The 27676-nt window shown below is 40.6% G+C and overlaps 1 protein-coding gene across 2 annotated transcripts in view; it reads left to right on the top strand.

The window, feature by feature from the left end:
* EPB41L4B (erythrocyte membrane protein band 4.1 like 4B) overlaps positions 1 to 27676 on the top strand; it is a 187012-nt gene that overhangs the window by 126411 nt on the left and 32925 nt on the right. For both annotated transcript variants that reach the window (XM_075416707.1, XM_075416709.1), the window contains exons 19-20: positions 10835 to 10902; positions 24472 to 24576. In XM_075416707.1, coding sequence (XP_075272822.1) covers positions 10835 to 10902; positions 24472 to 24576 — 173 coding nt within the window. The remainder of the gene's footprint in view (positions 1 to 10834; positions 10903 to 24471; positions 24577 to 27676) is intronic.

Genomic DNA, 27676 nt, shown 5'->3' on the forward strand with positions numbered 1-27676 from the left:
TTTTACTTACTTTGTAGCTGAGAAACAGTAACTTCTGGAGTTTTCTGAGGCTACCCACCTCTCATGGAAACTGTGGTTAAGGGTCTTCTAAAGACAGTATCTATGCATCCATATGCAACCTTTATTCTAGGTGATTAACTTTAGATGTCTGAATGTGAAATGTTAGCTAGTTGGTTGTTTTCTTACTTGTTTGTATGCTTTTAACTGAATTTCAGCTGTTATTTTCACTGCTTGGTCAGTGTTTACACTGGATACCTCGTCTTTCAAAAACACCACAAGTCTTGTAATAATGTCACACAACTGAATACTGCTGCCATATGGCATGACTGAAAAAGTTAATTTCTCAATCAGAGGTAAATCTAAGTGAAACCTAAAATACATGATTCTTTTCAAGTGTAATTTGTGGACAAAAGATAAAGCCATCTGTGCCAAAAATAAAGCCAGATAGAATGCTTTAGGAACAAAAGTAGAGGCAGAAAGATTGGTACGACTCTTATCCCAAGTTCCTGTGGTATCCTTGTGCATACTCTTTGCTTTGAATACAAATTATGTTGGTGTTTCCATCCCTTTGTTTCTTTTCACAATAATATATCAGGTCAACTTGCCCCTGCAAAAGATTTTGTTAACAGTCATCTTTGTGTATTTGTTGTTCTCTGGCAGATCTTTCATCTGAGAGCTAGATTACATCTGGTCTAGCTAGGCCTAAGGAAGTATCAAAATTTGGTTATTCTGACTGCCCTAGATTTCAAGAACAGAAACCAAAAATCTGACAACATGTGGGGGAAGGATGTTGGGTATTTGTCTCTTAGATTTTGCTTAAAGCAGTTCTTTCACCTCTCTGATTTCTGTGTTGTATCTACTGTGTTTTATGCAGCATGTTTCTTGTTTGATTGGCCTGGGATTTGCCCTCTGTTTTTCCTGTGTGTCTTTTCTACAAGATGTCATACTATATTTCTCACGTTTCTATTTTCTCCTGAATATGCTTAATGGTCATGTTTGGCTGGATAGTTAAAGACTGGAAGCAGTGTGTGCTGCTGCATTCAGAGTACAGCATTATTAAGGCAAGATAGGAAATGTGCTAAACATATGCATCTCTCAATTTACCTGCCTTGCCTTAATTTTTCACCCTGAGGCTTTCCAAGCGAGAACATCTTCAGTTACTTTTTCATGCATGCCATAACTGTATTCTTTAGCTGCCGCTATTTTGGAAATAAGTTTCAGAGCAAGCTGAGCATTCCTTTTTTCCTTGTTATCTGTGTTGTTTTGCACAAGGCTTTAACAGTCAGATTGGATTAAGTAGGTTTGTCTGTAGATTTGACCCCAATAACAAAAGTCTTATGATTTCAGGGAGAAGGAGGGGAAGCAAGATGGTTGTAAGATAGCACATATTGTGGAAAATTAATGGCATACGTTTCAGTTTGAAATCCCTGGAGCTTTCAGTGCTAACGACGTATGGCTTCAGAGTTATAGCCAGTAAGTTAGGATGTCACTTTAATCATGGAAATCCTCATTCAACTCGCTGCTAGCCACAAAATTTCCTGTGTGACTGGAGATGAGCTCTTCTGCACTTGAGCTCCCCTTCTGTCAAGTATGAAACATTACCCTTCCCAGATACATTGCAAAAACAAGTAGGCAGAGACCAGGCAGTGGTCAGCCGTTACAGTAAGAAGCTGTGGCTAGACAGGCACTGGGAAGGGTAGGCAAAAGGTCCAGGGTGAAGGAATGAGTAGAAACACATGATCTATCATCTAGAAAATGAGAGGAGGGAGAGGGCTGCAGGAGGCCCCGATAAACTACTGTACCAGCATGCCATAAAATCACCCAGTTATCTTCTCTACTCTCCCTCACCCGAGCAACTAGTTGAATACCAGTAGCTACGCCATTTCCCAGTTCCAGTTCAGTCGTCTGGGAAAGCGAGCCAGGATGGCAGTACACTACCCAGAGACACTTAGAGCATTCTTTTGAGGGAGCAGATAAGAGATAGTTTCCTCATGGCAGAAGACCATTGAACTCCATGTATTCCTCCAGGGCTGTGATCCTGCCCCTCTTTGACCCCATCTGAGATACGCTGTTGCCCAGTATATCTGGAGGGCTAATTCTGCTCTCATCTGCCCAGTTTTATCTTCTGATGCCAGTTCCATATCGAATCCCTGAGAAGACCTGCCTTCTGGCCTTATTCTTAAAACTCCAATTTCTCATCTCTTGTTTTCTGTACTGTTGTGTTTCAACTTACAAGGCAGCCAGGGCAGGAAGTATATCTCGATTCTGTAAGGCACAGCCTATATTCCTCGAGCTGTGAAGCAAGACAGGCTGATTTTCTTCATGTGCAGCATAGATCTTCCTTTATTTCATGGTATCACAAAAAAACATGAGGATTTGCTCCTCTCTGCTTTGTAAAAGGAAGGAGAAAGAACCAGACTCTATTTTACGCACATGCTATTTGAAATGAAATGTTATTTTAAAGGTCCCAAAAATCTATGGTCTAACTCATCCTTTATGAAACTTCATGGGTCATCTTCATTATACAGTTAGGTGTTAAAGCATGAGAAAAATATTGGTGCAGTGTAGGATTGGATCCAAAATTATCAAACAGTTGCTTGAAGTATTTGTAACAGCTCTCTCTCCAAGCAGTAGGAATATTTTCAATACCATATGCTGCTAACATCAGGATGTGACAAGTTTATGAAGGCACCTCCTGCATGTAGTAGAAGAAGAAGAAGCTGTTCCTTATTAATTCTGAGAATGAAATGAATGTTTGCAAGTGGAAAATATAAACTGAGACAGGAAATTTTCTGTCGTTTTCTTTCGTTGTGGCAGCTAGATGCCAATACAAGAGAGCCTTAGAAATTAATGATTCCAAAGCTTATGATTTAAAAAAATAAAAACAGGGAAAATTATGCAATACATTTGAAAATATATTCTGGAAGATGGTCTCTGCACTGCTTAATTTCAGAATTATGCTGAAGAGCTGTTTATTGCATTCCTAAGGGACAATACACCATCTCCCATGGCTATAGTCCTGACTTAGGGACCAAAAATTTGTAAGCTTATGATGTTGATCACTGAGCCCTGTGTGTGGTTTAGAGTTATAGAGCAGCAGGAAGCTAACACAAGTGAGTTTGTTTATTTGGTAAAGATAGAAATATTTATATGCCATTCTGCTAGCTGGAGAATCAAATTACAGCGTGCATGGGGATGCTGGAAGCTGAATCCAGGAGCACACTGCCACAGACACCACAGGTGAGAAACGTGACGAACCCACACACAACTGTGGGAACCTGTGGTTTGCACAGAACATGCCGTACAGTATCTGTAGGTCTAGAGCAAAGGAGCAGTATTTCACAACACACCTTTTAAACTGTGCCACAGGGATCTGCCACCTTCCAGCTGACAGACTGCATATCACAGTTCCCACATAATTAAGCTCCAGGGGAGCACTAAAAACTGTGAAGCAGCTGACATATTTTCTCCTTTTTATTTTCTTCCTTTTTTTGCATTTATTCCAGACTCTTCATTTGAGAGGGAATGGTATAAAGCAGCAGTGAGGAGCTGCCAGAATACAAAAGACCAGCTCTCCCTGGCATTTAAAACCCCTTTGCAGCTTGCATGAGTCAGTGCTGATATGCTGTGATTGATCAGAGGACTTGTTAGTATCACAAAGAGTCCCTTTTGCCAAACAGTTCATGGCCCAGCTGATGGAGGAAAGATACTAGCAGGTTTTGGTTGCTATTTATATCCACTTTGGCTCTGGGCTGATCCTAATTATCCTTAGAATTAAGCACAGGCTCCTAAGCAAATGTACAGCTATATCAGCAGGGCTTTTTCTTTTGGCAGGCAGTGTGTCTCCACCTGTTACTCAAGCTTTCCTAAATCCTTGGCTTGACGTAAATCTAGCAGGTTAGCACAGGGAAGGAACTGAGATGGTGTTTCTCATAGACATCTACTGCAGCTGATGTTTGCATTACTCGCATCTTTCTCTGTCTGCAGACAAGGGAAGGCCAAGCCCATTTTTAAGATATGTTTTTGCAGTGCAGTTTGTGGAAGACAGAGGTGACATTACCACCCAGCTGTTCCTCACTGAGCATTATGGGTTGTTTGTTAAGAAAAAAGTGGTGGGAAAAGGTAGTTTGGAGATGTGGGGTTATTTACAAAAGGCATACAAAATCCTGTTTGCTTCTGCTTTATCAACCCCAAGGGAAACTCTCGGCTGCCGTGGGGTATCTTCTATCAGCCAAGTTTGGGTTCTTCAGCAATTGATTCCCCTGCCTTGATTCTCAGTAGACAAAGGGACATTTATGCTGAACAAAGGACATTCAATCCTCTAGTCCCTCTCACACACTAACATTCTTCACAAGCTTATACACATGTAAATTTTTAGGCCAGAGTCGATACCTATCTCTCCCTTTTTCCTCTCTGTCCTAGAAACAGGTGCAGACCGATGGTCATGCCATTTTGCTTTAAGTATTGCAAACATGTGAGTAAGTGCAGGTTGCTTCTGCTGTCTGGAGTTACCTTAAGGAAAGGACTGGACTGTGGTACAGAAAATGTCTCAGGACATGCAGGTGTACAGGTGTCATCCTGCAGCCTGTGCTCTCTCTGTAGCTGCAAACCATGTCTGCAAATGTAAGTGAGACTGGGATCTATGCATTATTTACGGTAGAAAGGGTGCAAAAGTGAGGTGACTCAGGGTGCTAGTCTTTCTTAGCTACTTTTTTGATGATTCTTTGCCTTTTTCATTGTGCTGTCTGCTTTAAGAAAAGGTTCAAGTGTAAGGACTTGTCAACTTCAAAGCCGGCATGCATTTGCCGTGTATTTCTAGAAAAAATTCCCTGTCTTATGTGAGCTGGGTCTTTGGAGCTTTATTCACTTAAGGGGATCTGGATGCAAACCTTAATCAGGTCATGCATGAAAATAGAGTAGGTGAGGAGAAGACACTTGAGGATTTATAATTTTATAGGATCTTTCTTATAATAGGACTTAAACAAATCCTCTGGATTCCCAGAGGAGTTCTTAGCTTTCACTAGAAGTTGACTTAAGTACCTTGAAAGGATCAGCTTTTCCAAGATTTTAACCTCTTTGCATCAGGAATTAGATGCTGTTTGCTTCCCTCTCCTCCTTTCCTCCCTCCCTCCCTCCACCCACCCTTGCTCACAGCACGGAGCTACTGCACAATTTGACAGTCTTCACGCAGAGATCAGCACTGGCATTGCGTGAGTAGAACAGGTCACAGCTGAGGTGTTCAGGCTGTGGGGGAAGCTTGCACAGCTCCTTATGTACACGATACCTTGCTAAAGCTGGTGCAGTTAGTCACCCACTTGGATGAGCAATAAACTCGCTGCTGAATTTCAGGCTAAGGAAAAAGAAGCAACTGCGCTGGGACTCTCAACTTGAACAGCAGCGAGCACGACATCGCATCAGTTGTAATTGCTCATAACAATGGAAATTAAAAATGGCTCTGCTTCAAATCCTCTGTTCAGCCGCTACGGGGAAACAGGTTTGCTCAACTTTAAAAGCGAGGCTGCAGGAAATGAAGGGTGTCAGGGTATAAAAATACAGGATTTTGAACGTGTGTGGGCCAGGATGATCAATATATGATACATGGCAGCTCATTAGAAGTGTGTCAGCAATGATGATACCTCGAAGTCAGGGAAGGAGCTGAGGAAATGATGCGGCAGCCTTGCTGATGTACAGAAGGGGAGGGAGGACTGAGATAAACAGAATGTGGGAAATGGGAAATCTTTAATTTATTCCCTGGGATACTGGAGCCAAATGTGGCGGTGGTGTCACAAGACTGTGACGACGCATTGTGGATGTGTCAGGTATGTCTCCTAGCTGGCGTGTCTGTAATTGCTAGCACATGAGACACGTACTGTTAATTGCAGTGATGTGTAGGAGCCCCACCATAGCCCAGCAGACACATGGTGCCAGGCCCTGTTCAGAGGCAGAAAAACAGAGCAGTCTGTTCCCAAGAGACCTAACCATGATGCTTTTCTGCCTGAAAGGATACATTTGACATATTAAATCACCAAGGTAGGTTTACCTTGGCAAAATGTTCTTCCTGATGATGTGTTGATTAGCCTGTATTATCTAATGAGATCAGCCAACAATCCACATGGCTGACAAATGACAAATATGTTGATGAAGAGCTGAAAAAATTGGTATGCTTCAGGCCTCCTTAGCATCTTTACAGAGCCAGAAAGAGCCAAGATAGAGAAGTATTTCCAGGCCACTGCAGTGAGAGCCATTGCTTCCTTACCTTTGAAGATCTCCAAACACGTGAAAGCTGTGTTGCTCCCCCTTCCTTTCTGAAACTGGGAACTTTGTGAAATTGCTAAATAAGAGACATTGTATGTTTTATATGACCCTTCCAGACCCTTGTCTTTCTCAGATGAGAACCTGAAACCTGCCCTTGGCTGCAGTGATCAGATTCTTTGTGCAGTCTTTTTTGCTGATTCGAGATATTCCTATTGTGGATCAGATGGGGTGAGAGACGCAGCGATGCGCCTTGTGATGGAGAAGAGGTGCACAGGGCACTAGCTCCCCAAGGTGCTTGCTTGAGGCTTGAAGAACACAACCTGCCTTCCCCAGTGCCCCACTAGAGGCTCATTAGCCCACAGTCCCGGCCAGAATTAGTTGTCTGTGCAGGAGCACAGAAGGGTGCAGCCAAAGTTGTATCTTTCCTGTGTTGTCCCACTTGCTACATGCCCAGTGCAACCAATTCCCATTTTGAGGTCCTGTTCCCCGTCATCCTGGGGCTAACAAGAAAATAGGAGTTGCTGTGCATGAGGCAAATCCAGCCACTGGGGCCTATGAATTACTAGGTGGAGTTGCTCCCACAGGCCAGAAAACATTCCCAGTCTTGCTGGAAAGCTCAGCAGGGTCTGATGAGGCATCCCTGGTACATCATGTCGTCTCTCTAAGGCTCCAAAGGACCTGGCTGCCAGCAGAGCAGCAGGGCATGTGGGTGCTCAGGAGTCAACCGAAAAGCGGTCTGAAAACTGTCGGGATCAGCCTGGCAGCCCACAGGTAGATCGCTTAGGCAGCTGTGGGCAAAATTTGATATTATTTAGATGCTTTTCTCCTCTTTTCATCATTTGGTGAAACTACTATTTCTTAGCAATCATCTATGAAGAGCGCCTGTACAATGGCATTTCTGTCTAGGCATGTTTCTTGTCTCTAGTATGTGAGAATAATGCTTTACCTTTGTTTCTAACACCACCCAGAAAATTAATGGCATATGAAATTGGAACATTAATAATTTTGCTTTTGCTCTGGGCCCAGTGCAGATAAAAAAAGAGAATGGCATTGTGTGGATGGATTATTTGGATCAACTTTTAATTTTGTTTGTTTTGCAGTCTGGTAGCCAGAAGAGCCAGCTTGTTTCTCTTTGGGTAATTATTAAATGAATTTTCCAGGTCTTCCATGCTCTGAAACCTCTCCCTCTTAGGGCCGTAGGCTCTGGGTGAAGGGAGAGCCTGCCTTAGTTAAGGAGATCTGAGCAGCTCCATGCTGCTGCCTCCGTGCTTCTTACGCTGCTCAGTGCTGGGCTTTCTGTGGGTGATAGAGCCTCTGCCCAGCTCTCCACATACATTCCCTACTGCGTACCTCCTGCTAGCCTTGGCTCAGCTCCCTCATTCCGCTGATGGAGGGCATCCTGCAGTGGAAAACCAAATCCTGGCCCTAGCACATGCACTTCTTTTGAAATGAAGGCAAACCATCTGGGCGTTATATTGTGAGAGCTGTGTATAAGTATAGCCCTTGTTTTACGTTCACATCTTTTCAGTAAGGCTGAGGAAGTCCTTATGTGGTTAGTGAGTGTGATTTGCTGAGTTAGGAGGAAAAATAAATGAAACATGCTGTGACCTGATGACTTACTGACCTCCTTCTGAAAACAAACAAACAAACAAATCAAAACCCAACAAGGGAACAAGTAAAGCAAGGGCGGTACAATTCCTGATGGCTGAAGCCCTTTGCAGAAATGTTTGAAGGTATAACATTTTCCTGTGTCTGTTCATCCATAGGCATGGAGGAGAGGCATAGGTTGAGGAGAATGAGGCCATCCTTGTTAATGTGTACCTGCCAATGCACACCCATGGCACCCTGTGTGCACACCTGCATCACCTGAGGCTGTTCAGGTCCCGCCATTTCTTTACATGCTCCTTCTGTCCCTCCAGTTTAGAGTGGGATTACTTACTCACTGGTCTGCAGTACTTGTGGGTACAGGAGTCTTTTCTGTTCTCTGAATCATGAGTAATAATAGAGAAAACAAACACCAAGAGAAGTTCCTCAGGATGCTGATCATGCTGTTTAGGAATACACCACCTCTTGAGACGCAGGCTTAGCCTTCCAATGCAGAGAAGCCAAAAGAGAGTGGTAATGTAGTCACAGAGCAGAGAAGAAACCAAGGATCAGCTATTAGGGACTCTCAACTGGCTAATGAGGTCCATGACTTACAGTTTAAGTAGATGGAATTTTAATCATTTCATTCCTGGTCACAGCCCCTGAACTGCATCCTTGATCTCCATATTCTCTTTTCTCCTGTTGTGCTCAAGTGCATCTTAAAATGCAGCTCAATTAATCTGGTGAAAATTGGAACAAAGTAAAATTTATGGTTTTAAAAAGTAACCAATTTGACACACAATAAGCAGCTAGCTTGTCAAACTTAACAATAAAATGTTGTTAAGACATCAGCGTGGAAAAGAGACTGTGTATTAAGTTTCTGACAGCTGGATTCATGTTTTCAGCTTTCAGAAACTCAATAGCTTTATAAAAAGCATTATAATTTCTGTAGAACAAAGAAATATTGCTTCAGTGCTCATCTGTGCCAACAAAGAGTGATTTTCAATGCTTTCTCTCAATTCCTTAAAAAGATTTTCTTTCCTTTCAAGAAAGCACTAGATTTTGAATAAACATTATGCTAGACAGAGCTACTAGCAGACCAGTAAAAAAACCACACGTTTTCTAGAGCTGAGCTAAATTTCTTAAAATTAGGAATTTATTAAAACTTTAAAATTGCACTCCTTGTCCTGAAATTATTCACAGTGTGATGCTAATTCACTGAAAACCTTAGTTTGAAAATATTTGGTGGCTGAGTTACAATGGTGGTGACGGTGTGGTTATGTCCCACTTTTATCTGATTCCTTAATGTTTAGAGCATTTGCCCAGGACTGAGGAAAACTCTGGCTGAGGGAGATTAAACCCAAGTACGTAAAAGCACTATGTTGGGGTGGAGCTTCTCCAGTACCTACTGCTGATCCTGTTCTCCTCTGAGTAAACTAGCTGTAAACTAGCTTCCTCTGCGTAAACTAGGCCCCTAGGAGAGGGACAAACCTGCTGATGAGGTTCAGAGGGTCCCCTCTCTGCTGATGATGGTTTTGGTATCAATACACAAGGTGCAGTAACTCTTACAGGAAGGGCTGCAGAAGGACTTATCTCAAAATGCTCCCTAACCCATCACCTCGGGTACTTGCATGGACTGGAGTAGGCCCAGGGCAGAGTTCACTTTCTGCTAGGGTCCCAGTTGTTCAAGTTTAATTGTCCATACAGTTAATTGTGCGTACAAACTGGAACAGTCTGTTCCCACCATGGCTGATGCTCTGGTAAATAATGACCTGGGAAGTGGCAATGGGGGTTTTGTTCTCTCTGGCACAAGGGGAGATGAACCTAGAACTATCACAACTTGGGCAATTTCTCCAAGCACTGAGAATCTCTGCTGATATTTTGTAGTTCATTGCTAAGCTGTAGAAGAAACTCCATTTTAGTTTTGTTTCTTTTTCTTATGAATACTCTCAAATGGAATATATCAATTTGTGTTGAATGGAAGGTCTCAGGTCAAGTTTACAGTATTTCAACATGCCTGTAAAATCCTTTGATTTGCATTTGATGGATTTGAAAGAATCTGTCTCAACCTTTTTGAAGATGATGAGACTGACACATTTAATTCAATTTGATCTGAACTGATGGCCTCAAACTATTATGGTTCAGATATTGAACACTGAAAAATCACTCTGTCATAGGACCGTATCAGTTCCTTTCTATCCATTCAGCAGAATGGAAATGTCTGCCAAGTCCATTACCGATTTGGAGATACTCTTATGTCTTCAGCCAGTAGTTTTTGTAGAGGGGTGCAGTGTTGCGCTGACACTGGCATTTATACATGTATTGTGGAACCCTGCATCTCAGTTGAAGAGTGTAATCTACCAACGCCTGCCCAAATTGGATGTTTCCTCAGTAATCAAGCAGTTTTCATGTAAGTCATTTTGCAATACTAGTATTTTCAGCTCTGTAGACAAATGGTATGTGAGAGACAGGACTCTGTAATTTAGCAGAGAGCAGTAGTGGGTGAGATTTTCTGTGAATTGCATGTACAGTGTGATTATGTATGTAGGGGATCCCATCTTTCATTTAATTTTTCAAAGACAGAATGAAAAGTTGACATTGTTATTTTGATTAGACTACATAAATATTTATTCTGCTCCAATTAAAAGAACAAGTCAACTACAGCATGTTTGACTGGGTTGACTTTTATTCTTTCTGCTCAAATGCTTTCTGAAGGAACCATAAATATCAGTGCTCCTTTCTTTCTCTTCCTTTATCCCAGTCCAATCTCTTCCTAACACTGTTGATCTGCACATTGTACATTGTAGCTCATCACAGTGAATCTCAGCTGTAGGAAGTGAAAAAAATAATTACTGTGCCTTTTAAATCTGAACAGAATAGGCATTTTGGGTATTGCAGTTTTCTGGGGTGCTTATGGGAATATTTTGTTAATAAACAGTTATATTATGCTAAGCATATGAATGTTCCACTAAACTTTGACTCCTTCTTTTAACAGGCTGTGAAAGAAGAGACCTCTTTTGTAAATCCCAGTAAGACCTCCAGCCTGCAGGATCCTAATGTAAGGTCTGTTGCTTCTTGTCCGTAGGGAAAACATCGAATAAATGCATGATATAGTGAGACATTTTCCAAATATTATCTCAAACAGCTGTTACAGGTCAGTTTGCTTACCCCCAAGCTGCCGTGTAACATTCACAAAGCAATGACCTGCGGAGAGGGTGTCTGTCGGAAAAGCGCTTATTTTATGCACATATATCAGATATAGTTGAAGAATTAATGAAAGCTGAACTTTAAATATCAGACCAAGTGTATATACTTAAAAAATTAATAAAAGCTCAAGGTAAAAAATCATGTCTAGTGACAAACTTAGAAAAGCTTATATAAAAAGAAGTCCATTTTCATAACTTTTGTATCAGAAATGTGCTAGATGTCCAAGCTGGAATATCGCTGTGTTTGTTCTTCTGATTTGTGCAAGCGTTCTACAGCCTTCAGAAAAATGTCTGAATTGCAGGCAGCAGCAACTACCTTGGATTGTACTTTTGTTCAGTTAATAATCGATAGTGGTCTTCCTTTTTGGGGGTGGCCATTTTGAAGAGGCATATTAATTGTAAACGTCTTTCAGCAGGTGATTAGACAGGAGGTTACACCATGGGTATTTTGAAACTGCTGCCTCTATATGTATGCTAGTGCCATCACTTTGGACATCTTCACTGTCCAAATCTGAGAGGATAGTTTGGTGAAAAAAAATTATTAATTTAAAGCATATCAATCACACTGACTATTAATCAGCTAATTATGCTAGTGTATATACTGTATATGTGTTTATGTATATGTAATATACATGTGTAGTAGAGCACTAGTCATCTTGTGATTTTGTTTTAGAACTTTCTGGTGCTGACTCTTGAAACTGAGAGCGGGCCTTTAAGCACCTTATGGAAAAGGCTGGATGAGGGGGAAATTAATTATGCTGGAGAAACTCAAAAAGAAACAGTTATCGTTGTGAAAATTTGTCAACCTTTTTTTCAAATGTATGTCTTTCCCATAAGGTGATAAATCAGCAACAGAGTTCAAAAACCGTTTCATTCCAAGATTCCTTTCTGATTGGACCAGCAAAGCTGCTATCTTTTCTTAGTGAAAGCAGCTACCTAGAGAAGAACGGTGAGGATGGTTGGTGCTGCTGAGGCAGGAGGAGACACGAGAGGCAATGCTACTGCTTTCGGTGACAGTCCCTGGCTTGCCTGCAGTACAGCTGTGATTCCCAGTTCCCCACATGTGTCTCATCTCAGGACAGCCTGCAGAGCCATAACTGCTAGCCTGGCAGGCTGTGATTTTCCTATTTGTTTGTCCAAGGGGCTGCAAAGTCTACTTGATATTTAGAATCACCCACTTTTCTCCTGTGCCATTACCTTTGTTAGAATTCTACAAAACTTTCTTAGGACCACTGAGAAAATTCATCATGTATGTTACACAGTGACCTAGTTCTCCATTTAATAGAAATGGGTTTCATATATTGTCTTTGCCACAACACCCTTTGTTGGGTTGCTGTCACTTCCAGAAGCAGTTCAGGAGGACCTGGTTTGTAAAGCCCTGTGCGATTTGGAACGTGGCTAAAGAGCTGTTTTGCTTACTCACCTTTGCTGAACTTCTTAATAACATCTGTAGAAAAGCCTTTTCACATTTTATAATAGATTCTCTCCTTCTTCATCATGCTGAGCTGTAATTGAGTTGCATGCTTTGTGAGGTGAAGTACTATACAGCATGAGTAAGGATGGCAACCTGGCTGCAAATTTAATTTTATTGTTTTCTTTTGCACACATCCAAGCTTATAAACTCGTAAAAGCCACTTCGGAGTTCTCACTATGCAGCAGGCTGGTGTATATTTGTCTAATATTTATTTTTATCTGGTTTATGTCAAGCATTGTTTCCTCTACAGTCAGTTGTGCTGAACGAAATGGCATTGTTTTATTGCTTTGTGTCTGTGTCCTGGAGGTGCAAATATACAAGTAATCAATGCTCAGGGATAGACCAATTTTAACAGCCTGCATTCAAAACTTAGAGAATAATGCAAAATAAATTCAGTGTCTAACCAATTCTTTTTCTCCTTCAAGTGGCTTCCCTTTCTGCAGCGATGTATGCACCCTTGCAGACAGCCAGCATGTAACCTATTTGCCAATAACGTCTTTTATAACCTCTGTTCTGTGGACTTGGGTGGACATAAATGAGCCTTTGCTCACCTAAGAGTTGCATCTGAGTAGGGCCAAGGGTTAGTTCATACTGGTCAGTCAAGTGATCTGGGAGTTTTTCTCTTCTTTAGTTCAGAAGTACACAAGTATCCTTTGTGAAAAAGCCCTCCACATGGAATATAATTTTAGTTCCTGCAAGTATCCATGCAGACATTCCTGTAGACAACACCTGTGTGAACGTTTGAGGAATGTTTGTTTGCCGAAATATCTTGCCAGTTGAAACCAGTATCTGTCAAGCTATTTAACAATACTCCACTCTTTTCATGCAAGGGATTTATAGCAGGGACAGTGACTTCATGTACATCATGATTACTGATGACTGTACAATGCGCTAGCAAAATGCTCTGCTTTTCCAAACCAAATACACTGGGAAATTTGTTCAGGCTAGCTAGTAAGCAAACATACGCAGTTTTGATCATTAACTGAAGCATGAATTCTTCATACAAATAGAGAAATAAAAGGTGAGGACAGAGGGCAGTAGTGCTTGTTTGATTAAAGAACTGTGATCTCTTTGCTACCATTTTGACTGCTCGTCCATTGCCACGCTGAAGATTACACTTCTAATGAATTAACTGCTTGGATATGGCTTGTAATCCCCCTGAGCAATTATTTTAGCATCTGCACAGCAGACTCAATTTGGCTGACAATTGCTATAGCTCTTTGTAGAATTAGTTCTGGTTCAACTAGTAATTACTCATATGTATGTGTGGTATAGCCATTTTTGCTACAAGCAGGTCTCCAGTCATTTTGTTGGGCATGGCCTTGGAATAATATTGTGCAAAGTCGTCATGTACTCGTCAGTTTATTCACCTGTTTTCTGTGTCTGTTGGCAAACTGTGGATCCTTCTATAGCTAAGTAATTTTAAATGTGGGAAAAAAAACACAGCTGAAACTGAAATTGCACTATTTTTTCAGCTTTTGGGAGGGGAAAGCTCGTGAAATTTGCTCTGTCATTTGGTGCACAGGCTGGAAGTGCAAGGCTGTCTCCTGATCTTGCTGTTAATAGCTAACCTGTAGATTAAGCTGCAGGAGGATATGTGACCACAGAAGGGTGCAGTCCTCTCTCCTCGCTGCTTTTGGAGAGCAGTGCTGTTTGTCTCTAAAGCTTCCCTCCTCCGGATAGGATTTTTTTTTTTTTCTCCCAGACTGTTTCAAGTGCTGGTTCCCACAGTCAGTGAGGAAAAAGCTAATGACTCCGTAACTGAATACATGCTGCAGTGTCCTAGCTTATACTCTCCTTATTCTGCAGTTAAGACCGATATGGTACACTATGAATTGGGACACAGTCATACATTCCCCTTGCTGACCCTGCTGCTTTGCTGATAACCCCTAGCAGAGCAGCAGATCTGGACAGTGGCAGTAAGGCAAGCTGTGCAGTTACCTCGGCTGGACCCTTCTGGGCTGTGCATGACAGAGCTCTCAGCTGAACAAAGTCAAATGACAGCAACTGACAGCAGGCAAATTTCAAAAGTGGGTCAAAGAGGAGAGCCACAAGTTGGCTTGATAAGACACAGAAGTCCTACCAAGAAGAGTTAGATGTGTCTTTATTACAGCTCTGTTGTAACAGACTTGAAAGCACACACGTTTTCATCAGCGCCCAAGTAATACATACAAAGAAGTATAGCCCGGCTATATAGCTGGGGCATAAGCGTTTTGTACAAGGCAGAACATAATTTTGGTTTATGGAAGAAGAAATACCTGAAAAAATGGGTTATTTGTGTATTTGCGTTATTTTGGTTTTTATACTGCCTGTATTGAATCAAGATGAGATACAGTTAGTTTGCAGTTACCACTTTGCGTAGTGAGGCATGATTTGTTAAGGCCTGTAGTGAAAGTGTGTTGGTGTGAACATTGCTCTAGCTTGGAATTGGCAATGCCAGCCACTTTGCAATGATTTTTAATGTCACTTCTTTGGGGATGTGGGGCCCAAGTCTGCAAAGGAGGCGGTGATCATGTCAGTCCCTTTTATGACCAGCAAGAGGAACTGATCTACCACTAGAGCTAGAAAAGCCTTTCTAACAGAACATTTTCTTCTTTAGTGTTGTTAGTGGAGGACCAGAAGGGATTATGGGGAAGGAACAGAGGTATTTCCCTGTCTGTCAGAAAATTCCTTACACTCAGGTATCTATCTTGGTGTCCACATGGAAGTGTCAAGGGAGAAGTGTTCAGGGAAAAATTCACTGGTTAGATATCTAATTTAATTCAGGTTTGAGATTACTGCGGGTTCTTATATACAGTTTTGCTAAGGCTCTCATCACCTGCCTCCAACGGGATTTTTTTATTTGATTCTCTTAGTCCTGAGAGATCAGGGAAATAGAAAAATGAAAGTTGTAGTCACCCGGTTTGTTATCACCTCTAGTAACTCCCTCCTCTTGATCAGAGGCCCGGCCCGTCTAGTGATCAGAGATACAGAGGTTTCTCTCCTGCAGCTTATCAAGCAAATGTGAATCACCTCTTCAGCTTTTTATAAACCTCACCCATTTCTTGGTAAAGGGATGGGCTGCTAGAAAGATAACGTCTTGAACTTTCTTTCCAGAAGTTTCTCACCTAATTTCCACCCTGCTTCATTTGTTAAATGTAACAAATATATAGCTAACCACAGAACCACATCAATAGAATTCCTTCCATTATTCCTTTCCTTATTCAAAGCTTTGCCAGACAGAAGCACCATCTGTACAACTTCCCCATGAACCTCTTCCTTACATGAAGCTCTCCTGAAAACTCATTGAAGTATCTTTTTTCTCTCTGGATATGACTGCCTGGGTAAGCCTATAGTGTGTATATGTGTGTGCATTTGCACACAGATTCACACACATGGAGTCTGGCTATATTTAACGTAAAGGTCTACACGTTTCTTATTTTGTCCTCTTCTTCAAATACGGCTGAAGGTAATCCCTGGTATACCTCTGCTGCACTGGCTTTAGGAATTCCAGTTTTTGAAGAATTAGACCAAATTAGTACAGTTGTCAGGAATTGCTAGTACTTTGGAACCAGACAAAATACTGGTTGTCCTCAGACATAGCCTGTTTGCCAAGTCAAGTTTTCATCTTGGGACAAGTCAGACAGTGGAAATGTTAGCAAAAATGCCTAAAGAAGGCTTGGTAAGCAACTGAAATAAAATTTGTAAGGCAGGAATTATCTGGCATTTATCAGATATGCTGATAATGTACTTTTTTCTTGGTCACTTGAAGCTCAGGAAAGTTTAGACATGGTACATGTCTTATGTGAGTGATCCGGTCTTCAGGAGCTGGTACATGTAAACACTAACACCTTCTTCATCATTGGCTAAATGTTAGTCTTTATTTTGTGAGTAGCTGTTTACTGTCACACACACAAGATTATCCAGATGTTAATGTTAAAATAGCTAGAAACTCTTTTGAGGTTATGTTTTGAAAAATTGAAATAGTAATTGACATTGTTTCTGAGAAATTTTAGCTATTTATCATAGAATTATAGAACTGTTGATTGGAAGGGACATCTGGAGGTCATCTAGTCCAGCCTGCTGCTCCAAGCAGGACTGTCACTAGCACTAGATCAGGTCAGCCATGGCTTTGTCTAGCTCCGTTTTGAAAACCTCCAAGGACGGAGATTATACAGCCTCTTATGCAAAATACTGATCAAATGTGTGTATGCAAGTTCTTGCATTTCTGAGGCAGGTGCCCAAGTGCTGTCAGTTAAGAGCCCACTTCAGCCGAAGCCATTGTGTTGTCTTGTCATTTATTACTGTTCTTGTCACTGTTGCCACTTGCTGTTGTGCACCATGTGATACATTTATGGACTGCAATATTTGTTTTCCCTGATGGGGGAAATATCACTTTTGGATTGCTACCAGCTTTGGCATGCTTTACATCCCACATGGTTCGGGATTTGCCTGTAGATTTCTTTCTGTTTAGACCAAATGCTGCATCACCCTTTGTTGATCCTTGTTATCCAAATTATCTCATCTTTCATAAGATTGCAAATAGAAATATTCTTCTTATGTGGGAGTAGGTATAAGCACCAGCTGGTGCTTTGTGCATTCATTTATTCTGATTTTCTTTGTAAATCTTTCCATCCAAAACCAAATTACGCTATTACATCAAGACTAATTACATTAGGAGCTGCTCAACAAGTAACATAAAATTAAATGTGATCTCACAGAGCTTGATGATGCTGCACACCAGAAAAGAAGGGTGAGAAATATTAAATTATATCAAGTTATACAGAGTAGAGATGAATCAGAAGAAGTAATCACAGACACTCTTCTGAATGCCCAATGCAGGGTAAGCTTTGCTCATACAGATTGTCAGAATGAGATTCCCCTGCTGTGGCTTGTGCATCTGATGCATGCTAGGCTTTGAGTTTGGCTGCCTTTGAATTTATGTGAATATATCCTGCACCTTTTCTGACCGAAGTGATGAACTTCCGTGTATCATCAAGGGAGGAGTGTCACTCAAAGTAATGTCTGCATTCTTGTGCTTTTCCCTTTCCTTTCTCACCTACACAGACAATATTGATATTTGAATTATTTTGTCTTTGTATCTGAGCTAACATTCTGCTGAAGTACCTTGTGCAGTGTGAATCTCAACCATTTTATTCAGAGAACTTTGGCTTTCTGCAGGTGATATGACCATATGAGCAAGGTGTAAAGCGTACTGATGTTTGCCTAATCTGTACATATTCTGGATCTGAAATTAACACCTCAATATCTGTCTTTATACATATAATTCCAGGAAATGTCAGGGTAGCTTTCCAACAGCATATAGGCATGTGTACAGCGCGTTTGTTCTAGCTTATCCAAGAATATGTACTCTGCGCACTGACTTTTTCTATCAGTGAGACTGACTTAAGACTCTTAGGAATCATAACTCAAGACAATGTGTTTTTTTAAGAGAAAGAACAGCTTTTCTTCTTTGTAAGGACAGCTAGGGTTCTGGAGTGGTAGCAGTGTTCTCAGAGAAGTGGAATTTATTGTACAGCTGCTTATCAGCTGCTGAAGACTTCAAGACACGTGAACTGATTCCTACTCAGAAATTTCAATTTATGGATATAGCTGTGGCCCACAGAGCTCTCTTGGACTCTATCTAACAGCAGTTCTTACAAAGACTGCAAACTGACACCAGGTCTTCAAGTCTGGGACCTTATCCATGGACTGTTTCTAGGTAGGTAGATTCTAAGCATCACAGAGCTGAAGTTTTGGACCAGCCATCCAGCAAGAGGTAGGAGATGTCTGCATTGACATCTGGAAGCAAAGAATAGGCATGTCACCTGGATGATTACTGACAGCTTATTTCCTCAAGTCAGAGACTTCAGCTCCTTAGAAAAATAGACATACACAAAAGAATTTTTAGGCAAGTCAGAACTGAAGCTGATCAAAAATTATGTGCTTTGGTTTACCCGACATGAACTTCAGTGAATCCAAGCAGGTTGTGTTTTCTTAGAACCAGAATGGACTTAACACTGTGAGGCAGAGTCTGAAATATAATATTTAAATATCTCCTTCTAAATGTATTGTGAAATATTCTAGGAAAACTAAAACCATAATCTGTGTTTACTTCTTCCTAAAAAATTGCTTTTAAAAAGCTGCTTTTTCATTCAGTCTTCAAACTCGAAATTTAAAAACATTCATTCTCCAACTGAAAAATTTCAACCAGCATTTGCAAAACCAGTGTGAGTAGCTAAATACACATCAGCCTGGCCTCAATCCAGTGGACAGGTTAATGGATCTGCAACTATGGCTTTTTACAGGAACCTCACCCAGTAATTTCTGCATCAAAGTCATAACTTCAGGCTGAACTCTTGCATACCCTTTGAATGCCAGTCTGCATTAAAGATTGCAGATAGAACACCTAGGTATGTTCTTTAGCTTCATTCCGAGTATTAAAGACCTCTTTGACCTGTTGCCTGAAGTCAGATGCTGATGAATTGTTTGCCATTCTATTATTAATCTCTGAACTACAGAGAAAGGAGCAGTACTCAGACCTTTCAGATGAGGTTAAATTAATGAAATACCCCACCTGAGGTGCATTTCTTTGGCTGTGTCCCTTAAAGTGCACCTGGCTCTTTGGAAACCACAGCATTTGTAATGGCTGTCCTGGCTGCTGTATGGAGAGGTAGAATTTGTAGGTGAGTTTGACCTTAGATACTGGGTGTTGACCTGCAACATTACTCTGAGCTGAGGGAAGAGAACAGCTTCTGTATCATCATTATCTCTCTGTTGGACCACAGAAGCATCACGTTTTCGTCTAGACTGCAGATACATTTTCATTACAAAGACAAGGGAGGGGAAGGAACTTTTTCCTTTAAAAGAAGCAGAACTCAAGTGAAGAGCATAAGGAAAAGCCCACAAGCTGTTTTTTTGGATCAGGCTGCTGCTCTGTAGCAAGGAGCTGTGTTGTACATCTGCAATCTATATACAATCCCAGTTTAAAAAAAAAAAAAAGGAAAAGCCTTTATTCAGAAAGTTTGATACTGGCAGTATCTTTCGAAAGTCCAGATAACCTTTTGGAGAGCTAACCTGTCTTCTGAGAAAAACTACCTTATCAGAGTGAAAAAGCACATATTATTGTTTCTTAGCTTCAGATGGCCATAACTTTGGCAAAGAAATAGAAGTGTGAAACCCTTAGAACCCTGAGAAAAGATTTGCGTGTGTTTGCTTAGCTTGTTAGGCTATGTCTTTAATACCCAAGAGAATATATCTATCAAATATTTTTCCTTTCTTCCTTGCATTTTCTCCCCAAGATTTCACTGCCATATTCCCACTCATAGGGAGTTCTGAACCGAAAAATCAGCTAGTGTTTCATTTCTTTCCATGAGTCAGCACCTGAAGGCAGGTGAACCTTCGTGCAGATGGCTGTATCCTTGTAAATCATGGAGCTTTTAGTCTCTACCTCTTGGCCTTCTCCATGGAAGCAGAGAGATTGTTCCAGATGGCAAAAAAGGCACAGACAGAAGCAAAGAGGATAAAACCTGTTAAACACAAATGCAGAAAGTGGGTTTCCCCAGCAGACTTTGGTGGTTTTAAAATTCTGAACTGGATCTTCCAGGGAAAGAGAAGTGGGTTTATCCCTTTCAGCTTACTAGGTGCACAAACGTTTGCCCTCACACAGCCCACTTTCCATGTTACAAACAAGCACAGAGATCTGTGTGGAGCCAGCTTAGCAGGGGACGAGGAAGGCATGTCAGTCTGTAGAAGCCACAGTGTGCAACGGGGCGGTGCGGGTAGTGGCATAGCCTCTGCCCTGCGAATTAATCTCCCCATTATGGCTGAGCCAGGGTGGGACCCCCCGAGTCCCTCAGCACGAGCACCTACATCATGTCCCCAAGGACATTTGAAGCTAAATCGCTGGACATCTGTGGTCCCTTGAAATGTTCCAAAGTGCACATTTCTGCTGAGCAGTTTTGGTTTCAGTAGCCCCATTGGCTGCTACTCTGAGAACAAAATGGATTTCTTGGTTTTGGGGGGATCTCTCTCTAGGACTTGTTTATGTTTCTGTGCATGGTTGTGAAACAGGCCAAAGCTGGTTCGGTAGAGCGTGCTGGCTGCTGCTCAGGAGGCGTGTCCTGGGGCTTTCAGTGCACAGGCAGTTTCTGATGACCTGCTGCTGCATGCTGACTTTTGTGGTTGTTATTGTCATTCTCACCAGGAAGTGACAGATTTTTATGTAAGGTGCCAGATCACTAAGTAACTCTGTCTTGGTTCAGTACTTTCATTTTTATGCAGTAATGGTAGGACACTGTTACAGGAAAAAAGGTTTCTTATGAATTAATGACATCGAAACAGAACCGTATAAAAGAACTGTAATAGACTGCACATTTTATTTTTCTTTTTTTTTTTTTTTTAAGCCTGAGTCCCACTGGTCCTTCAGCATTTCAGGTTTTGTTCACGCTCACATAAGTTACTTATAAGGACTATGAACTACAAATGGAGGTATCTGCATATAATGACTCTATTTAAATAGCCAAAATAATTACAAGGTTTTTATTCAAGAATCATATCTTTCCATATAAGATAATATATTCTGGCTGTAGAATTCAAAAGATTACAATAGAAGTTATTCTGCTTTAGAGCTGCTTCTTTTTCAGGAATATCAGTGAGATCATTCTTAAGAGTTTGTGTGATATTAAAAGCCTGCTATTTTTAAAACACAGATCAGGTTCTGAGTTGATCAAGCTGAGCACTTCTTGCATCTGGTTGCTGAAGTGAGAGCAGCAACAGTTTTGAGCATGTTCAGACTGCGGAAGAGTGTTTGGACATGAAACAGGGGCTGTCACGGATTTTTTAGGCGGGTGTGGAAAGAGCTAACCTAGCAAGGTTTTAATGAGGGCAAGAATCCAGCTCTGCAGTTGGTCAGACTAGTCTAACATTTTGTCTCTTGCTTGTGGTAGACTGGATTCAGTCAGCCTTTTCGCATGGAGACATTGCCACTGCTCCTTTTCATCCAGAGGCCAGCTTCAATTACACACTAGATAACCTGCAGCTTCTTGAAATGTGCAATTAAATGGTGCTTGTGCCTCTCCCAGAGGCCTGATGAATATCAGGAGAAAGATAGTCACTGCATCCAGCCTCTAACAAAAATGATGGCAAAATTCTATGATAAAGAGAATGTAGGGTTTTGCTCTTAAAATTGTATTGCTTTTCCAGAATAAGTGAGTGGGATACTTTACTAGCATGATACAAAATACAAGTAAAGTTTATCTGAGCAGTTACAATCACTGAAATAGGAGTAGGTGTGTCTAGTGGTACAGTATCTTAGCACTTTTTTTTATATTGTTCACTTGGAAATTCACAGCATTCAAAGGAAAATAGTTTTTCATCTATTTGTTGGGTTAAAGAGGAGGTCCTGTTTGGTTCTCAAACACTTTTAATTGCAGCTGAATGAAATTTTGTGTGTGACACTTTTTTCAAGATGAATTCAGACTTGGAACTTTAAAACATTTGATATATACAAATCAGTTTCATAACTTGCTTTGAAATAAAAAACTAGTTGCAAAATTGCACAATATCTTTTCAAGTAAAAATTTAATTTTGAAAAATTTGATTTTTGATTTGAAATAACTGCTTTGAAAGTCCCACCTCCTCCCCTTTTTTAAGATTGCAAACCATGACAATCAAAAGGAGATATTCAGGCTTTGTAAAATGAAACTTTTTAAAGGAACTGAAGTTATCATTTCAAGTTTTTATTTGTGTGAAAATATCTTTGTGTGAAATTTACTTTCATTACAGATTATAATGTTGTCTTGAGAAATTTGAAGTAGCCCTGAACTGGAAATATATTTGTTACCAGCTTTGCTGTTCCACACTGTGCTGTTTCCTGAGCCCTTTGATAGTATTAGTGCATTCCGTGTTATCTTTTTGAGTGATACCACTATTTTTGCTCCTGTTTTCACTGGGTTGATGAAAATGTTTAAAACTTGTAACTACTGTCTTAGAAAGGTATTGGAAAATTGTGGCAACTGCTCATTCAGAGCAGGAATTTCAGCTAATGTGTTTCAGAAGGCTTGAGCTGGAAATAATGGCATTACACACATTCACACCCCTTGAGGATTTGACCATCAGATCCAGTCATTAAACGGGTCTTAACATATTTATCCAGCTTATGTCAGAACGTCAACTGAAAATAGCTTCGAGTAAATTGAACTAGTAATTTTTTTCAGATGTCAAAATCTACCTTTAGTTTAGGAAAAGGTGTCTAAAAAGGAATAGCTAGAGCAGCCATCTGCTCTGAAGACTGACTTGATGAAAACAACATTGGGGCCTTCCATCATGATGTTGATTCACAAATTTCCAGATTGGGCATTCTGACTTCAAGATTACAACAAGATAGTTTGGGCTTTTTTATTCATTTATCCACCCCTAATTTGGCAGCCTAAGAAATTCAGCAAAAAGTCTGAAAATCTGGCTAGATTGTTCTGCATTAATCTTATTACAAATCTGAGATGTAGATGACTGACCCTGAAACTGGATTCTGGGAAGGGGAAAAATACGAATATTGCTGCTATCTGTACTGACTTCTTGAAATTAATGAAATCAAAAAGCAGGACAAAAATAGTCAGATGTTATTGCCTGAGAAGTAGAACTAGTAGAGTTGGTTTTATGATTTGTGTATGTCTTTTGTACTCCTCTACTTCCCATTCCTCCCTCTTATGCTCTGTAGCCTCCCCAAAGATTGAAAAACACACAGGAGAACTGAAGATTTAATCTGAAGGCTAAGCCATCCCAGTAGGTTCTGTTATAGCTGGACAGCAGGTTCAGAAGTTATCAGAGAGAATTAATGAAGATTAAAACCCACAGGGGCATCAGAGGGAACTGCAATTGTGAAGATTAAATATACTTATCTATGGCTTTAAAAGATTTATTCGATGCAAGTAGATTCAAAAAATTCAACTCAAATTTATAGTATTAGAAACAAGATTGTGCCACTTCTGCCAGTTTTGGAACATACCTCAGTGCGTGAGCAGTCCCACCAGCAATCAGCAGGGCTGCTGAAGTACTAACTTAGTATTTGACTTTGGGTTAGATGGCAGAATACCATTTCATAAATTATTAGTCAAGAATTTCAAATTACTTCTTTAATGTATACCATATTTATTATGCTTATAGCATTTCTAATACATGTATGATGTATTTAATCATAACGTGTTGCTTCTAAATATAAGTAGTATTCAAGATAATTCATGTGTCTTCATGCCACTGAAGCTCACAGTTGAAATGGTTTCCTCCCAAGGTCATGAAGATCTTGTGTTTAGTATTTATGCTATTTGTATTCAAGCCGTAGTTAACTCTACTGATAAATGGTTAAAGAGAAGATCCTTTTATGTAGGTCTCCTCATTCCTATTTCTATCCTTTGCTGGAGCTCTGCAGGTGTGTATCACATTCATGAGTATCTGAAACATGTCTGAGTGTTGCTTTTTTTCTAGCAAGTATCCTTTTCTTGGATCAAATCCATTAGTTCATTTCCCTTGAGCTGCTCTTTCAAATGCAGCAGGATAATGTTTAATTTCAGGTAAAAACTATTTTAAGCAGAACAGGTTTCACAATTTATAAAATAGTTTTTGTTAAAGGTATTTTTTGTAAAAATATTTCTGAAATGACTCAATTGCTGGGCTGTCATTAAAATGTTGTATTTTGGAAACAGTGACACTTCCACGTTGTCTCTTACATAGGCTCTGTATTTGTAATCAGTTGCTGCTTTTGAAAATGGTATGCAACGCACAGGAGAGTGAGTTCACACATCCTTTTCTGTTCATGCACACTGGCCAGTGGACTATAAATGGAACAAAAGGATGAACTTCAATGGGCGCTCGCCACTTTGCAAGATAAACGTGTGTTGATGAGTTAGAACTTCGTTGATATGCCTGAAGTAGTTTAAATAAAGACTGTGCCACATATATTTTTCTTGTTATTTTTAGAAGTCCGGCTCCAGTGCGACCTGAAACTACGCCATCAACTGGCCCTACAGAAAAGCAGGAGATTAAAGTTTCTCGTGTGAGGAAGTTAACGAGGCAGTACAGTTTGTGAGTAACATATAGCACTATCTTTATGGTTTTGCCTACTGCAGCTGAAAATGAAGGGGGATGCTAATTGCTCTAGCTATGCCTTGTGAAAGGCATGAGTGCAATTACATGATAATGATCTTATATTGATACCGTTCCTTTTATCACTGAGAATCTTTAAGCTTTTAATACGAAACTAATTTGCCGTCCCTACGCGTTTGCTAACCCTCAGAATTGCAGGCCCTCTGCCTTTTTCTGAGCTTATAGGTTAGGAATTAAAAACCTCTTTTCCCCACGAAATGTCAAAGACCTGGTGTGAGCTGCTCTGTCTGCCTCATTACAAGCCCATCTGCAAAATGAGGAAAACAGTCCTTAGTTGTTGGGTGGTCAAGCCATGCTGTCAGCCATTCCCTCTCAGAAAGTGCACCCTCTCTCTCTCCCTCTCTCTCTGTGATTTTGTCACATACAGAAATTGCTGAGCCCGCTACAGCTACAGCCAGAAAAGTTAGGTCTCTTAGTTCTGGCAAGAGTGACCTGTGCATACAGGGCTTTGGCATCCCATTTACACGTAATTCATCTGATTTGAGAGTCTCTAGAGATGTGAGGTACTGGAGAGATGTGGAAACAAGTTTGCTGATTTGTCCTTCATACGAAAGGACAGACAAGGCCACCATAAACTAGGGGAAAAAAGGGACAATGTCAGCATGAAGTTACTAGTACAAGCACACCAATGCCGTAATGAAGAAAAAAAATATGTATGCTTTCTATGTGGAATGGCAACTGTTAGTCCTTTTGCAACATTAGCAAAAGTTTTCCTTCTCTGCATAAAGATTCTAATAAATATCAATATGCAGTTATTTTCTGTCTCACTATTAAGAACACTGGCTTTTGTTATGCAAATAAAGTAACAATCCACATCACCAAAACTGAAAAATTATTTAGAAGAAGAAACAGAAGAATTAATCAAGTTGAAAGGCGGAGAAAAATGAGCCATTAGCCAAATTGGTATTCGTCCAAAAGACCAAGGCTGACATATGGGAACACACAGCCACAGCCTGGTCAGCAGGCCACGTAACATGCTCTCTTTTACCACAATACATCAACCAGTATGGTTTGAAAATGAGACAGGAGATGGGAATTGACAACTTGAGCTGGAAGAGGACCCAGCTTCCCTTACTGCTTGCTAATCCTGAAGGTGCTGTGTGACAGGGAACTTGGCAGCATTTGGTAGGAGCAGTTTCCCAAGGCCGGTATGAAGCCTGCTCGCTCACTCTGCCCAGCATAGCTCAGACGATAGCTCAGCAGTGTGCTTTTCTTGAACAAGACACCACTTCTACTACCTCTTTTTCTACAAGCCAGGGGAAGGAAATCTCCTACGTATTTCAAGATGCATCTGATTTTTCAGATTTTGATATAAGGTGGGGACTTGTAGATAGCAGTCATCAAAGGAAAAGACTGTGACACTGAAAGGACCAATTATTTGATACTATTCATAAGGCAGGTAATGAACAGGATGCGATGACTGATCTTATTCTTTGAGCACACTGACGTGTGAGGACAGGCAAGAAATTCATGTTCTATTGCAGGTATAGTCACAAGTTTTGTACACACATTTGGAAAAGTTTTTGATTTAAATTTTAATGTAAACAGGTTGTTAAACTTGGTCCTCAAATACTCATAAATGGCAAAGAAAGTGAACAGGGTTGTGCTGTGCAGACAATTTTGAATAAAGGATACCTTGGTGATGTTATATACGCAGAAGCAGAAAATTTCCCAGGGCACCAGCAAAGCAACCACATAAGTTGGTGCTGAAGACAGAAAGACTAGTGAGAAATCAGTTTTTAAGAATCTAGGAGCAAAAAATTGCTCTAGGGTAGGTTGAGGCTGGTGAAGGTGACAACCAACAAAGAGGTATAGATAATAGGACGTAGAACAGTGAAAATAGGTACTTCAAGATGTCATCACTGAAGCAGTCAGCTATTCCTAGACCATTCTTGTCAGAGAAGGTATTTAGCCAAGCTGTTCTTAAAGGGCAAAGAGAAAATCTTTGGGCCAGACACCAAGCACCTCCTTTTTCTGTATGTGAACAGTCAGCTGGTCCCCCAGAGCTGCTGAGCACCTGCAGAGCACGTGGCCCCACACCTGAGGACAGCACTGAGGAAAGGGGGAGAGGGTAAATGAAAATGAGAGATTCTCCTAGAGAGAATGGAAAGGATGCTAGGGGCCATTGGAAGTAACAGTACTATGGAGAATTCAGTAGTGTCTGGGAAGAGCAGAACTTGGGAAGGTAAGAGCTGGGGTGACGAATAGAGCAGTGGGAGGCAAATGGAATGGAAAGGAGACTAGAAGCAGGGTTATGCAGTGGAAAAGACTGTGTTATTACACACATAAAGACAAGTAACATTTAAACAGTTTTGGTTTTTTTAAATGTATTCAGGAATAAATTCTCATTTTCTGACTGATGAGTTTTTGAGGAACCAGTTTTAAGCAAGTCTTGCCTCCATATGGATTTTCAGTTGTCCAGTGTTAGGCATGAGGAACAGCATATAAACACATCTAATAGGTGCCACTTAAGCTATGGCTGTGTGTAGGGCTGAAGGCTCACTAGTTAAAAATATGGACTGTAATTTTTAAAAAATTTTTTTTGTAGACTAAAATTCTATTAAATTTAAATTATCTTATGTCTGGAATGCAAATATGGGAAATACAAAGAAATAGTAAAAGAATATTTTGAAAGCAATACAGTGAAGAAGGTGAATTCTTAGTCTTACAGCCAGCATGCTAATAGCCTGATGACTGAACAGGCTGGACCCTAACCCTTAACTTTGGTTCGCAGACACTAGGAAGCCTTTCTGAACTGGCAAGTTCTCGACAATTTTCTACTTCCTTGTATGCAACAGAGCGGCTTTACCCAGCAAGGACGGGGAGGATGCCAGTATATTCCTGCTGAGAGTGGGGAGCAAGGACTGAGAAAATGTCAGCTACATGTTTCTGAAAGAGAGATTAACTAGGTCAACAGCCCAGCTCTGGCTTGTTGCATTAATAAAGCATTTATTGAACAGGTCCAAAAAGTTTTGCATTTTCTTTCCAGCATTAAAATAATATATTGCACATGCTCTGG

This window comes from Opisthocomus hoazin, chromosome 3 (genome assembly GCF_030867145.1).
Source record: "Opisthocomus hoazin isolate bOpiHoa1 chromosome 3, bOpiHoa1.hap1, whole genome shotgun sequence".
In the NCBI taxonomy this organism is placed as follows: Eukaryota; Metazoa; Chordata; class Aves; order Opisthocomiformes; family Opisthocomidae; genus Opisthocomus; species Opisthocomus hoazin.